Source organism: Neolamprologus multifasciatus, chromosome 10, assembly GCF_963576455.1.
Source record: "Neolamprologus multifasciatus chromosome 10, fNeoMul1.2, whole genome shotgun sequence".
NCBI lineage: Eukaryota > Metazoa > Chordata > Actinopteri > Cichliformes > Cichlidae > Neolamprologus > Neolamprologus multifasciatus.
Window position 1 is genome coordinate 21190432 of NC_140448.1, and position 15569 is coordinate 21206000.

At 41.0% G+C, this 15569-nt stretch overlaps 2 protein-coding genes across 3 annotated transcripts in view; one reads left to right on the forward strand and one right to left on the reverse strand.

Annotated features, from left to right (window-relative positions):
• Positions 1-924: 924 nt before the first annotated feature.
• sowahaa (sosondowah ankyrin repeat domain family member Aa) lies at positions 925-7118 on the reverse strand. The gene has a single exon (XM_085175482.1). It carries the CDS (start codon positions 6979-6981, stop codon positions 5431-5433), a length of 1551 nt encoding a protein of 516 aa, XP_085031608.1. The 5' UTR covers positions 6982-7118; the 3' UTR covers positions 925-5430.
• Positions 7119-9525: 2407 nt separating this feature from the next.
• Positions 9526-15569, forward strand: part of septin8a (septin 8a) — a 37601-nt gene continuing 31557 nt past the window's right edge. The window contains exon 1 of one of the 2 annotated variants that reach the window (XM_085175483.1): positions 9526-9841. In XM_085175483.1, coding sequence (XP_085031609.1) covers positions 9812-9841 — 30 coding nt within the window. In that variant the 5' untranslated portion in view covers positions 9526-9811. The remainder of the gene's footprint in view (positions 9842-15569) is intronic. The other variant, XM_085175484.1, reaches the window with a different exon arrangement.

The following is a 15569-nucleotide window of genomic DNA, read 5'->3' on the forward strand; positions in this document are numbered from 1 at the left end:
GACATACTGTGCATTCAGAGATGCTCTTCTCCATAACTGGCTTCCTATCAGCTCGAAGGCCATTCTCTAAACTATGGCATCAACAAGATATTTTCACCCAGGGAACGAAAATATCCAGTATTTTCTGTTAAATCACCTAAATCACTTATATCACCTTTCTTCGTCATTCTGATGCCCAGTTTGAACTTCAGCTGGTCTGCTTGATCATATCTAAATGCACTGAGGTTGTGTCGTGTATCTCACTTTGATTATATAATCGTGTTAACAAACAGATATAAGGTATACCAAATGACATGAAAGTCTGGACCAAAATCAATAGGAAGATTAACAGAAATATAATCCTATTTAACTGATGGAAAAAAGACTGTGTGGTTTCAAAGTAACACTAACTGATGCTGTCTTCCGCCATTCGTGTCTTTTAGGCCTCGCTGCTCCCATTTGTTTAGTCAGTGGGATGCCTTCGAGGATGTCAGCACATGCTTATTAAGAGACACAAAATGAAATGAGCAAAGAAATGGTCAGTTTTGTTTTGGAAAGTGGCAGAGAAATCCCCAGGTGGACGAGAAGAGACGCCACGCAGCACTTGGAGTACTTTGCAAACCAACAAAAACAAAACAAAACAGATTCCCAGAGAAGCAGCGGTGTCATACAACACAACTCTGAGCATCCTAAACAAGCGAGATCTTGTTTCCAAGACGCTGATTGCATGGCAATTTGGTTTAGCATCCTTACAGAGACAGTATAAAGATATACTCCAGACAGCAAACGGGAGGATATAGCATGGTGAAACAGCAGCAGCAGTTCTGTCACAGCGCCAGATAATGAAGAGCCTTGCTGCTGATAATCACCGACTGTATCCACAGCAATGTGAGGAAACAGAAAACTCAAGCATATATTCCACAACCCCCCCCCCCCCCCCTTTATGTAACCAAATAACTGTGTTAAAATGACCAGAAGACACAGTGCCTGCAGGAGGTGAGGAGGATTCTTTATCAAAGTGGGTGACTCAGTGATGTCTCTGCCAGGAGCTCAGATTAGTGGTTTTAAAGCTCACTTTTCAACCTGAACTTTGAACCCTCTGCCCTCAGGAATGTCAGCACACCTTGTGTTGGCCTCCACCTTCTGGCAGTCATTACTCACCTCGGTTATGAAAACTAACAAAGGCTTGGTCTCAGTCTAACTAGGCTGCGGTAAAATGGTATATGGCTATGATTTATTGCCACTATATATTCCTGCTGAACAGTGTACAATATGAATGCCAGGCCTTTCTCAATATACTCAGTATCCACTTTATTAGGTACACCTGGTCTGCCATAAATGCTTTAATGATATCTATAAATACATTTTGTTGACACCGTCACAGAGGTGTTCATTCATTTATATGTTTTAGCATTGAGGTCAGTATTACTGGACTACTGAGAGGTGGTTCGATCTACAGAGCACCTTACAGACAGCTCTCAGCATAATGTTACATAACTATGATTTTACCAGAATTTACACATTTCCAACAATGCAATGAAAAAAAGTCAAACATTATGGGCCATAATAAATATTGCCGTGCCGTGGTGCACTGCCTTACATTGTTAGGAGTCATTACATAATGCAGAGAAATAAATATGCACTTTATGTGACTAAGGGGGGTGTTGGCAGGCGTCATTTGTAATAATAATAATAATAATGGATTGCGTTTATATAGCGCTTTTCGAGAACCTCAAAGCGCTGTACAATTCCACTATTCATTCACTCTCACATTCACACACTGGTGGAGGCAAGCTACAGTTGTAGCCACAGCTGCCCTGGGGCAGACTGACAGACTGATTTGTGTTGTTTTATTAAATTTACTGCTAAAATTACAGACATTAGAAATGTGGGTTGTGTGCAATACACCTGCTAGAACTAGGCTGGACCCCCTATTTGCCTTTAGAGCTGCCTTGGTCTCCATGGCACAGATTCAACAAGGTGCTGGAAACATTGCTCACAGATTTTGGTCTATATTGACACAATGGCATCACACACTTACTGCAGATTTAACAGCTGCACATCTATGATGTGAATTTCCTGATCTGCCACACCTCACAGGTGCTCTGTTGGATTGAAATCTAGTGACTGGACACCAGTACAGTCAAGTCATTGCCATGTTCACCAAACCAGTTTGAGATTATTTGAATTTTTTTGACATGGTGCACTATCCTGCAGGAAGCACCAGAAGGTGGGTCCCCAACTGGTCACAGCTGATGGCCACCCCTCCCTCAGCCTGGTTCTGCTGGAGGTTTCTTCCTGTTAAAAGTTCGTTTTTCCTTCCCACTGTTGCCAAACCATTTGCTCACAGGGGGTCATATGATTGTTTTCTCTGTCATATTATTGTTGAGTCTACCTTACAATATAAGGTAGGGTGAATAACCTATTAAAGCACACTTAAAGAAGTGTGATTATTACCTGGGAATACCTGGTATGTAATAAGCAGGAACAAGAGCTGCAAAGTGGCCTGTTTCCATTTAATAACACATTGATAACCTATTAAAGCTAAATTAAAGAAATGTGGTAGTTTCTAAGAGGCCCAAAGTGTGCCAAGAAAATATCTCCTGCACCATAACATCATTACCACCAGCAGCCTCAACTGCTGATACAAGGCAGGATGGATCCATGCTTTCATGCTGTTTACACTGATCTTATTATCCAGTTTTGGTGAGCCCACACGCATTGTAGATAGGTTTCCTGTTCTTATCTGAAAAAGCGTCACACAGTGTGCTCTTCTGCTTTGATGTTTGACATGTCGTGCTTTCAGAGATGCTCTCCTGCATACTTTGGTTCTTAAGAGTGGTCATTTCACTCACTGTTTCCTTCTCATCAGCTTGAAGCAGTCTGGCCATTCTCCTCTGACTTCTGGCATCAGTGAGATATTTTCACCCAGAGAACTGCTGCTCACTGGATGTTTTCTCTTTTTTTTCCATTGCCATTCTCCATAAACATGGTAGTGTGGCAAAAATACCAGAAGATCAGGAGTTTTTTTTTTAAATACTTGAAACATCCATAACCACGCTCTGTTCAAAGTCACTCACATAAATCATCTTTCTTCTCCATTCTGATGCTCCGTTTGAACCTTGGCAGGTCCTCTTGAACCGTGTCTACATGCCTGAGTTGCAGCCAAATGATTGGCTAATTAGACATTTGTGTTAATGCTTGTTTACATTAAAAACATGTAAAAAGTTAACAAGGATTTGAACAGTACCTAATGAAGTGCCCAGTGAGTGTGAATGCCAAACTATTCCGTTACGAATTTGCTGTCAGATAGTGTTTTTTTTCCTTTATGGTTTGCTACAGTAGTGCACTTTTAGGCTTGTAGCAGTATAACATTACTAGGACAACATTTAATTATGGATTGCTCTGATTGCTCTCTATGGTACAGTTTAATCCTTAAACACTCATATGTTTATGTGCATTAACAGTTTGACATCAGCTCTATGTGCTGACTCTCCTAGCTCTCTGAACCCGTGTTGACTTTCCTCCCCGCAGCAGCCACAGAAAAGAACATTTGCTTAATAAAGCCCAGAGGCTCTGAGATGAAACATCATCTTGACGTACAAACAATGTACGCTTCTGGGAAAGTGACATAACGAGACACGCAAGAAGCAGAGGGAGACGAGTCAAGGGCAGGCGAACAGCGGGATAGTGAGCTGGCCTACTATTTCTAAATGTTGCTATTTCTTCCCGCTCTCTCCTGCCTCTCGTTTACCTCCAGTTTGCAGCACACACTGAGTTAAGTGTACGCAAAGCTCGTTCTGATCTTTCAGCCACGCACATTCAATGCCAGATGCTTACCTGGCTTAATCACAGCTGTCTCGACAAGTCAGGAGATGTAGCCAAGCCTGGAGAATTACTTGGCAAATACAGGGGCATAAATGATTTATGGAGCACCTGTGCGGCCTTAATGAATGATACAAGTTGTACCCCCCCCCCCCCCCCCCCCCCGTTTTTTTTTTTTTTTGTTGTAAATTTGATTATGTTACAGTGAAATCCAGAGTCTGCTTCCTTCGGGGGGATTTTTTAATGCTTCACAGCCTTTAATAATTAATCTATTTTAAAGTGAAGCAGTGAATAGCTTAGTCTTCTAAACCTGCCCTCAGAGGCACAGATATTTAAATCTCTTCTTTCCAGAACAATTATATTTTTCTCTACTGGAAGTTTAATTCCCCTATAAATTAACACCTCCTCTCTTTTTTTCTGTTTGCGCATGCCTGCTTTGTGAGATCACTGCACTGCATTCATTTCTTGCTCATAAATGAAAACACAGAGCAAGTCAAGTCTTGATCTCAGTAAATGAGTAACAGAACGTCTTCATTCTGCATTCGCTTCCTGCCAGTATGTATGCTTTAGTTTGAAATCAAAAGAAGAATAAGAACGGGTACTTTGACAAAAACAAAAAAAGATCAACCAGATTAAAGTCTGTGGTTAAAAGAAAAACAGCACGACTTATCGGCCATGGAAGCTCGATTACATAAACGGACACCTTAATTTTTTTAATGGCATCAACTGGAATACTGGTCTGAACCACTACATTTATTTTTGTTTAGTTAATTCTGGCTATAGTATTCATATAAAAAACATAAACAGAAGAAAAAACAGGAAAAGCGTAAGTACCATCCTAACACTCCATATGTGATATATAAACACGATATGAAATAATCTTAAATTTTACATACTGTATACATACTACACCTCAACGGGTGTATTTAGAAGTTAAACCGACTCCTTTTTTACAAAAAAAAAATAGGGTTATTCTCACCTTAAACAACAAAAATGAAGACAAGGCTTCATAAAAACACAATGAAACAACTCAATCACCGAGAGGAACATTTCCTATATTCATTCAGTTTGTTGTTTTTCAGCTGGTCTGTGAAGTTATGTAGTGATGTACTATTTTTTTCCACTTTGTCTGTACAATTGTTCCACATGCTAACTCCTGTGACTGTAATGCTGTGATATTATACATTAGTCCTTAATACCAGTTTGCTGAACACGCAGATTCCTCTCAGGTGATGATGCTTTGGTCTTAATTGAGATGACTCAGTAGAAAATTCTCTGTACAACTTTAAAGCTCAGTTCAATTGAAAACAGACAGACTAAAGGGGCCACACCTACAAAAGCCCACACTTGTGTGAGTAATACCACGACTCACAGGAGCCACCATTGTCTGACATTCACCTCATGCAGGTAACGTCACACACAGCGTCTGCTGACCTCGAGGTTTTTTAAATCTTTTCTCTTTGATCTTAACCACTTAAATTGTGTTTCTATAGAATCCCTCCACATGTTTTTGTATCATTATCTCCAATAATAACTGCAGAAAGTAGGCTAAAAATAAAAAAGAGAGCATTAACCAAATCCTTTGAAGGTCATTGGTGTGTTTTCCGTCAGGGAAGAGCTTTGCTTTCACATAAAAACATCTGACATGAGGCTGTGCCTGAAGCCGGCGCCGCTGTCTTCTTCCTCTTGGATGGGGTCGTTGTTCAGAGAGTACAGCCCCGGCCGCTGCTTGTGCTTCTTTTTGTGGCCTGTCACGTTTGGTTGAAAGAGGCGGCTTATTGAATGCAGGCCCTTGGAGAGATCCGGGAACAAATCCAGCTCCTCTTTCTCATGCAGGGCCCTGTCCTGTGCCGGCTGGGGTTTGGGCTTACAAAGCATCTCTCTCACAGACTCAGAAACGTCTTTGTGGAGATAGTGGTAGGCCTTCTTGCCATAGTTGTCCCTGATGCTTATGTTGGCTTCGTACTCCTTCACCAGTATGCCAATGATATATTGCTTGTCATGCAATGCAGCAATGTGCAAAGGAGTGTATCCCCCGTGTGTTTTTGCATTGATGTCAACGTGAACCCCTCCTTGCCTGGCTTTTTCGATAATCTTCACAAGCATGTCGCTGTTGCCAGTTTTGGCTGCCCAGTGCAGAGCAGTGAACCCTGACATGAAGTCCTTCTTCTCGGCCAGCTGGTTGTCTCTGAGCAGCAGGCCGTAAACCTGACTCCAGTGGCCGGCGGCGCAATTGACGAGCCACTGATGCTCTGAGTGCTCCAGGGGAAACATAGAGGGAATCCTGGTGTCTTTGTGCTCCTCTGATGCCTTGGTGCTCTTCGCTGCCCTCCTTAGCTGGGGTGAGCCGGTGCTGCCGCCCCTCTCCGCCGAAGGCATCCTTCTCTTGTCCCTGAAAGCATCTGTTTTTGGGTGTTCTTCGGGTTCATCTGGGTTAGGCTTAAGTTTGTTTCTCTTGTCCCTGAAAGCATCTGTTTTTGGGTGTTCTTCGGGTTCATCTGGGTCAGGCTTAAGTTTGTTTCTCTTGTCCCTGAAAGCATCCGTTTTTGGGTGTTCTTCGGGTTCATCTGGGTCAGGCTTAAGTTTGTGGATCTCCACTTTAGTGGCGCTGGGGGCCATCCTCAGAGGCAAGGCATATGGCTTGCTCTTTACAGGCGCATTTGAGCAGTTAATTCCCTTTCTATCCTGCAGCTGGACATCAACATTCAGCGACCTTTTAAGTCGTACACTTGCAAATTTACTCCTTTGCAGTGCTATCTGTATGGGAGAAAGAAGTTCTGTGGGATGGTCACTACTTTCACTTGCCTCTTCCTGATCAGGTTCAGTAACAGCTGGTTGTACACCTCCCTGATCCTCAGAGCTTCCAGCCTGCGCAGGTGGGCGCTGCTGCTCACCTGTCAGCGGGATCTTTTCATTTTCAGGCTTTTCCACATGGATCTTTGGACCTTCCAACAAATGCTGATAGGTTTTCCGCAGGACAACATACCGTTCGCCGTCGATTTCTTTCACAAACGCTACATTGTTGACAAAAGTCTTGAAAAGCTCCCTATTCCGTTCTCTTTCTTCGGGATCCGCGGTGTCCACCGACCCTCTGAACTTATCAACCAGGTCGGATTTCTTCACTCTTCCACCCTCCGCCACCAGCAAAGACAGGATGGATTCTTGTGTCAAAATCATTATTAAAGCTGTAAAAGAAAAAAGCGAAAGCTCCAAAAGCTCCTTACAGCTGCGCGGTGTGTTACACCTTTATCCGTGTGACGGTACAGACCGCTTTACCTGGACGCTCCCTCTCCTCCCCACACCTGGAGGAGGCTCTTTCCGGGGAAAGTGAGGACGTGGACAATTTGAATAATGTATGTACATATTTTACTATGAGCAAAGTAGTTCAACATTCTTATGCTCAAAAATTTCGGTAAATCAACAAAGTAGACCTCAGTAAAATAAAACAAAAAGCATCACTTTGTTCCTATTCGTAGGCTACAAATACATATAAATGATAAGGAGAAAATATTTGGTAATTAGGCTAAAAAATATTGGATTAGGCTCACATGAGGTGTTGAAATGTAGGTACTGTACTCACAAACATGAAATGTGAGGATTATACTTTATATGCAAGGGTTATACTTCAGCATTGAAAATATTACACTTTAAATAATATTAATCATAATAATAATAATAAAGTAAAAAAATAAATAATAATAATAATAATAATATACAAACTAATGCAGCCACATTAAAAAAAGTAATTTCCCCCTTTTCAAGAAAAGCAAACAAACAAAATAAGTTGTTGTAAACAATTGTGACAATGGAATTTAAAGATTAAAATAATAAATTAATTCATTAATAGATCATTGTGGTTACAATCTAGTTACATATATTTTATAATGAAATATGGGCTCTTTATTAATTTTTTGTATTTTGAAAATGTCATATAGGTTATATAATCTGTTACCATCACTGACTGTAAATAAAAGATGGACATAGCAACCGTGACCTCACCCATCTGATTGGAAGCATCATTGCTGTGGCTGTGGCTGTTGTTGCCATCCTATCTTGTTGACTGCTAATAAATTGCTGCAATTTTACTCCACAAAACTGAACCAAAGACTTCTTTGATAGTCTGTACCTCGCAGCGAGCCATAGTATTTGTCAGATAATTTCACCACATACTATTTGATATCGCCAGGTTAATTTGGTTTCTATCTTATATATCTTATACCTTCATCATAATGTTGTTCCAGAATAAACATTACAACTGGTCAGTCATGTTGTGTGAGCATTCAGTTAGCATTAACCAAGAAGTTAACTAAAGCTATGAAAAACTATCCCAAGCAAACCAGGATGAGGAACCTAAATGTGGCTAACAGCAAACCTAACTTTATTATTTAATTGCATTAATTAATAAGGAAAACACTTGAAATGCTTAACATTTGTTTCAGGAGAGATTTTTATATAAACAAATGGATTTTTTTGTCCTTTCTCATCACAGTCATCAAGCTATGACATCACATCAGCATTGTGGACCAACATTATTATAATGATGCAGGAACACCACCAACATGGCCATACAACACATCACTATCATGGCAGACTGTGCCTGTCAATCAGACAGCCACACACCTAACTCCAGTATCCACATGGATGAGTTATGCATCTCCCCAATGAAGGGGGGCACTATCCATAGAGGCCAAAAGCCTTTTTGTACCAGCCTTTTAAAATGCCGCTTAGTCACTTTAACTTCTTTTAATTCTCCCAGTATGTGCTCTTGAGATCCTCAAAGACACAGTGCAACTCTTTCTGACCTTCCTTCTATTTCTCCTGATAAAGTTGGGCACTTTAACATCAAGATTATAATTAATACAGACTGACTTACTCATCGAACGAGCTGCAAGTGGCCATTAGAAGAACTGTAGTTTGTGGCATGTGTGAGCTTGACTTTTGAGTACTGGAGGTTTGCCACTTAGTTCTTTGGAAATCCTAATTATTGCAACGGTATCTTATAACTTAACCACTGCTCTTACTCATGATAGTAATACCATTCATTTATCTGGAATAAAGCCAGTTTGGTATACACACATACAAGATACATATTCTATTTTTTGCGTGACAGATAACACAGAAAAATATTGAAAATCGCGACATCACGTGACGGATTGCTCCAACTCTGATTGGCTGATCTGCATTCTAGTAAACTCAATCTCTGACCTAATTAGCTTAATTTAAATATGAATGCCATGTTTTGACTGGCATCCAAATGATTGGGTATTTTTTAAATGATATCCATCTCTGACTGACACATATTTCTGCTGCTCGCTCCTGTCCTGGCTTGCAGAATGTGCAACATGACATTCCTGCAGCGATTGAGAAAGCTGGCCATATTGAAAAAGTATATGTCACAACCAAAGATGTCAACTATACTTGGGATAGTTCACGCTCGACTTTAACTTAGGTATAAATATTTATTCTTATATCGCCTGGAAACTCTTTAGTGCTTAATAAAAACTACATAGCAATCATCTTTTGTAGTTCACTTTGATAATCAATATAATGAAAAGCTACTTAAAAATAGCTTTCTTTATGTGAAAACAGCCAAAATGTATAAAAATGTGAAATGTGCGTACGCATGCGCAAATAGTGCTCTGTCAAACAGCCGTTAAGTACTGTAATAACCGACTCTCTCACCCTTTCGCTTATATATAAATTAGTTTATAAAAAATAAATAAAATAACTGTTGTTCTTTTACACTAGTGCCGTTTTAAAAGCGAATGAAAAACTGTAGCGTGTCTGAGCGAAGCAGAACCGAAGTAGCGGGGAGTCCTCTCGTCGCCTAGCTTAGCGCCCTCCCTGCCCAGTTCAGCAGCTCCTCTCCGCCTTGTGTCCCTCTCTTCCTATCACTGTCAGCTCGGCTCAGTCAGTAGTTTAGCAGGCTAGTACGGAGACACAAGGGCTGCTCCCTTTCGCCTCTGCTCGGTCTGCTTCAGCACACCAACACCATACATTCCGCACCATGGCTGCCACGGACGTTGACGTGTTTTCGGTAAGCAAATGCTATCCGGAGCTCCTTGGTTTTTTTCCTCTCTGTTTTCTAGGAGCAGTAAACATTGCAAGTGCAGCTACGGCCACACTTGGCTGTGATTAGTAAAAGTGTGTGTTAGCTGCTGTCTATGTGTGGGTATGTATGTAGCTAAGCCTCCCCCGCTTTTGGAGCCTGGACTGTGGGCTCCGGCGAGATGGTGGGAGTGATTTCGGTGATGGTGACTGTGTTTTTCCCAGTTATGGGGAAATTAAGTACTCTACAGTAGCTGACTATTTTTAATGTCGTGCCATGTAATGCATTTTTTTCTCTTCGGTTGCGTTTACACGCGTGGACGCGTTGCTGAATGGGCGTAGCGTATGGAAACATTAAACTATTTACTGTTGAGATTGTTAGAAATTAAGGAAACAAACATTGCAACCGCCATGGAGAATCACAGTAAGGCATGTACACTGGCTAGCCAGTGGATAAAATTACCACTTGAAGACTTCTTTAGGTGTATTAATCGCAGTGATGAGTAATAAATACACTTGTGTTTTTCTTCTAGACTCAAAATGTTATGTTTACAGCCATGGGTATGTCAGTTCATGATACTGCTTTGTACAGTGGCACAGTAGCAGGCTGGGCAGAGTAGTATCAGTTGAGGGTGGAATGCATCCTGGATTACATCCATAGTAACATGCCATGTTGTCATTCAGGTGTGACTCTGTAGGTACAGTGAAGTGTGCAAAACATACCTGAAAATTCTCTGTAAATTCCCACAAAGTCACATGACAAAGAATAGGTGAGTGTATGAATGATGTTAGTAATAATGGTGATGATGTTGTAGTAAAGTGGCAAATGAATGGGAGAAGGTGGTTAACTTTTTTTGGCAGATGCTTGAAAAGATCTCTGTGTTAGGCTGTAAGCAGAGCTGACTTGCAGGGATAAAGAGATTAAGGACACACTCCCGGCCACTCCTACCACTTATTGATGCAACACATGTCTGCGAAGAAACGGAGAGGATCCAGAAATAAAGAGAGGATATTGCACTCCTCGCATTTCTTAAATTAGGAAGGTATCCAGGAATGGGGGCTCAGAGCCCAGTGGAAGTTTCCAAAATGTCTCATTTGGAATGCGAAATTTAGAGGATTGATTAATGAGAAAAATGCTGAGAATGCAGCGAAACAGGCCGGCGTTGGCAGCAATGCAGCTGTCTAACATCCTGAACTAAGTGAGACCACATTGAACAAACTGACCTGCTGGCCTGGCAGTTTGTGTAAAGGGAGTACTGTTTAATTACACCCAGCTATTGATAGAGATGTGTGCTTGGTTGGATTGTTTTTCCACGTCAGCCCCATCCGGTGGAGCCTGTAGCGCTGGGATAACTTTCTAGGCCGGATCCACATGAAGTGATCAATACAAGCCAACTGCCTACCAATGTGTGTCGTTCACGATTATTGATTGCATTAGAGTGTGTAGCATAAAAATAATGATGTTCATTTTAATTTGGATGCAATTTAAAAAAAAAAAAAAAAAAAGCCCGAGCACATTCAGGAGGCATAGTGCTTACTGACCCTGAAGAGTATTGTCTCTCCCGTGAGGACTGCATGCGTGAAATGAAATTAGCTCCATAAAGTGCTTAAAGCCAAGAGATGTGGAGTAAGGACTCAAGCAGGCGAGCAGGCAGGTCCTTGCTCTTTTAAAAGCTTATTCAACTTGTGCTTACAATGTCTTCATACAGCTGGTGCTCTAGTTGCACATGCATTTGTTAATGAAACACATCCTGGAACAAGAAGGAACACGCCTGTATCACATTGTTTAGGTCAAAGTGTGGCTCAAGTTTACTGCCATCAGCGTTGTAAGCTGTATATAGAACTTGTGGGGCTTAAATGGCCTTCGGGCAAGCTTGTCAAACCTGGTGAATCGGATGAATCATGACATCCAAGCTGCAGCCTCAGCTGTGATGAGTCAATATCTGTCTCCCAATTCTTTATATACTGAGGTTAAATTTGCAAAATGATGTCAGCACAGGCTGAATGAGGCTTACCATGTATGTAGCTCAGTTATTTTCTTAGTTATCAGTGAAATGTAACAAAGTGTGGTCCACAATGAACAGCTGAACCGGATAGACTGGCGGCTTGACACGCTCCCATACCTACAGCCGATCTGATATATGAAACTGTACGCTGATATGTCTGGATGTAGAAAAAGATTCTCTGGCTAAGTTGTGCACCCTGCAGCACATGGAGCAGGGTGCACACCACAGCTGAGCAGACAGCGTGGAGATGAGCAGTGTGTTCGTGTTTAGATGCTAACGGGTTAGTAAACCACATTGCTGCGAAGTTATTTTCCCCTTCTAGTGTAACTCACATATTATATTTGAGTTGCGGTTTAAACATTCGCAGGACAAGCGAAAGATCCCAAGTTCCATCCCAGGAGGAAACGCAAATGCCTTTGGGCTTGTGTCAGGAAGGATGTCCGGTGTAAAAACTCTGCCAAATTAAACGTGCGGAGCTACCCGCTGTGGTGATCCCTTTTGAATAGGGGAGCAGCGAAAAGTAGCTGTTGCATGTATACATTATGATGTCCAGTACATCAATATTGTGATATTTATTCCTTAAAAATTCAAATTGGCATCAGCTCCAAACATCATGTTTTCTAAATCAAACTTTTGTTCTTCTCTATGGAATTTGCTCCAAATGAATATTTGTGTTTTTTAAAATTAAGTCAACCATCAGCTCATTAACCCAGAACTAATTTGGCCATTTTTGGCAGAGTGGACGGTAAAACCAGAAGGTAGGGTCCCTCCAGTTTCATCAGTAAATACCAATAAGAAGGGCAGAAGAGAAAACTGCGTTAAGGTAGATTCTTAAGTCAAAATCATATTTATGCATGGACTGTGCAGTTGGTTGCTCCTTTTCCTTTTATATGACTAGCCAAAACAAGCTCTTACTTCATTCAAAATTAGCACACAAAGCAAATTACATATTTTACGTCCTGGAGTTTTTCTACTTTGGGATCCACATTTTTGAATTAAATCAACTTTGAAGTATCAACCAGAAGTATTCAACAACGTGTTTGCTAGTTAGTATAAGATCTTAAAACAAGAAGGCTTATATTGTACTTAGCATGCATGGGTGAGAGTAAAGCTAATCCAATCTATTCCACTTTTACCTCTGACCTACAAAACATTGCTTTTGTGGCTGATAGGATAAGTTAAAAACAAAAACATACTTAGTAAGGAACCCCATAAAGATAAGTATGCTGTGCATCTGTCTCGTAAAATGGTTCCTGTCTCAACTTCCCATCTGTCACTCCTTTTTTTCCCCTTTTGTCTTTCCTGTTCGGCATGGATGGTGTTACTACTGGTGAGGCTCAGTAGTAATGTAAGCATGTTCATGAGCGTGGGGCAGGTTATAATAGCATAAAAGACAAGAGGAGTCACATGTCATTCAAATCTCAACCGTCAACATTTTTACCATTATAACATAGCTGCCAGCATGGGCAGCTGCTGAGAACCGGTGGAGCAGAAGTCTGTAGGTGTGGTTCGACCTGACAGTAACGCAAAAACACCTCACTCAGCATTTCATGCTTGATGACGTGGAATAAGATGCAAAAATATTTGTAACGTAATTTATAAAGTACGTTATTGATTTCAAAAGTGTGACATGTTAATACTGTGTACTGGCAGTTTGAAAGTAGAGTTACACTTTCATGAACTTACACAGCTCTCATTGGACAGGAAACACCAGTCAGCAGCCACTTCAGCTAAAGAGTGATAAATGTGTGCGTGTGTGGGTTTGTCACTGAGGCTGTCCTGTGGCCTCCTCCCTTCACAGATGCTAAGTCAAATCAAACCCAAAGTGTGACAAGAAGCCCCCAAAATGTCATTTGCACTTTCATTACCTGCAAAAGCTTAATACAGTATATACAGTTTGAATCACAATAAAAGTCATTTCATTTCATGCCACATTCAAGTGGATGAATTCTGTCTTTGCTAACAGAAAAACTATATCTAAACAAATTTTACATCAAGATGTTAAAGTAGTAGTAGTAATGTGTGAAGTTTTCTTCCCCCACAAACACACAAACATGAGCTGCAACTGTGTGCTTGTGCGTGGTTGCTGCTGTCTGTCAGGTGGAGGTTCACTGAGGCAGACACAAGCTGCAGACACCAGTCAGGCGGGGATGTAGGCCAGAAGGCTGGAAGACAGCTGAAAAGAAGATGGCTAGAGAGGGAGGGGCCGACTCTTGGCCGGTGACCGGGTGTTTCTGTGGACTGATGGGGACATGAAACCGAGCTTGGTTTTTGCCTGAGTTTATATCAGGTCAGATCCGAATCACGTATTTATTAGAACTTTTGAAAAAATGATCTCACGGCTTGCTTGGTTAGAGCCCAGAAATTCACTGAATATCCACAGCTTTGTAGCACTGAGTTGCATTTTTTAAAGAAAGAACTAGCTTGGATAAGAGCGGCAGACGAGCAGTATTTCGGTCCCTGATTAAGTGATCCCGTGCAGAGGTTCATTATTTTGTAGCTTAAACAATCATAACTAAACATGTGGCAGAATATACAATGAAAATGGTTACGTGTTTCACCGACTTTAGGGTTGCAGTGCAGGATACACATACTACAGAACAAACTGAGATTAGAGCTTTACTTTTAGTTTTTGCACAGGTTTTATTAAAAAAAAAAAACGTATCAACTCTTTTTGGGTGACCCAGTAGACCATGCAGATGTGACGGTGAGGACCTTGAAACTGATTACCTTTAATTACCTTTACTTGTGCCATTCTTTTTGTTTCACATCGGATTTTCATCTGCAACAATAATAAAAGGCTTTAGTAACTCGGCTAGTTTCGAGCGAGCAGCATTGTGACCTAGCCCATATTGTTTGTGGCTCATTTCACTTGGAGCCACCTGGGGCCTCTTCTGTGCAACCATTTCCTGGTGGCCTGGGAACTGTGTTGTCTCTTCACCCTGAGACAGTTAACCAGAAGCTTTTCATTCCTGACATACTTTGTGCTGCTGCTTTTCTCTTCTTCCGAGCTAGCTCGGGTGGGTGGGTGGACAGTCAGATACCTCATAGTTTCCCTAACTGTTCTTGTCTGTTGGTTATACATCCTGTATTTTCTGATGGGTGTTATTATGTTCTCGACATCAAATCTAAATGGACCAGAAAGCAAAAAAAACAGGCAGGTTTATTTTTAGATATGTCATGTTGTTAAAGTTGGCTTGAATTACATAGGGTGAAAAGAATGTATAGTGAACTTGGCAATCCTTTAATGCCTCCCTGAAAAATACCAAAGATGGAGAAATGTTTAATATAATATTATTTTTTGGCTGTACGTCACACTTTGCTTAAGTGAAATCTATCTTAAATATATAATCTCTAATATAAATCTATATTAACAATAAAATGTGCAGTGTTTTGGCAGCTGAAATTAAAGTGCTTTATTTAACACATTATTTAGTTCTGCAACATCTTGCACTCATTGCAATAAATGAGTTTCTTATCAACTCTCAACTCTCTATCTGAGCTATTTCTGCACTGTTTTTCTTTTTGAGAAATGAAATGTCATTGCAGTCCATTTTTATTTTTCCAACTTCTTTGATTCATTAAGTTTTTACTTAAAGTGCAGTACTTGCACATGGCTGGATAGCGGTTTTACTGCACTAAGGACACTAAGGAAACTGAGTGCTTCCTCCTGCAGTCAGTCCAGTGCATACACTCAGCCAGTCGAGTGAC

Bases quoted from the DNA above. Each gene is read 5' to 3' on its own strand.
- sowahaa (XM_085175482.1), bottom strand. From the start codon at position 6,981: ATGATTTTGACACAAGAATCCATCCTGTCTTTGCTGGTGGCGGAGGGT.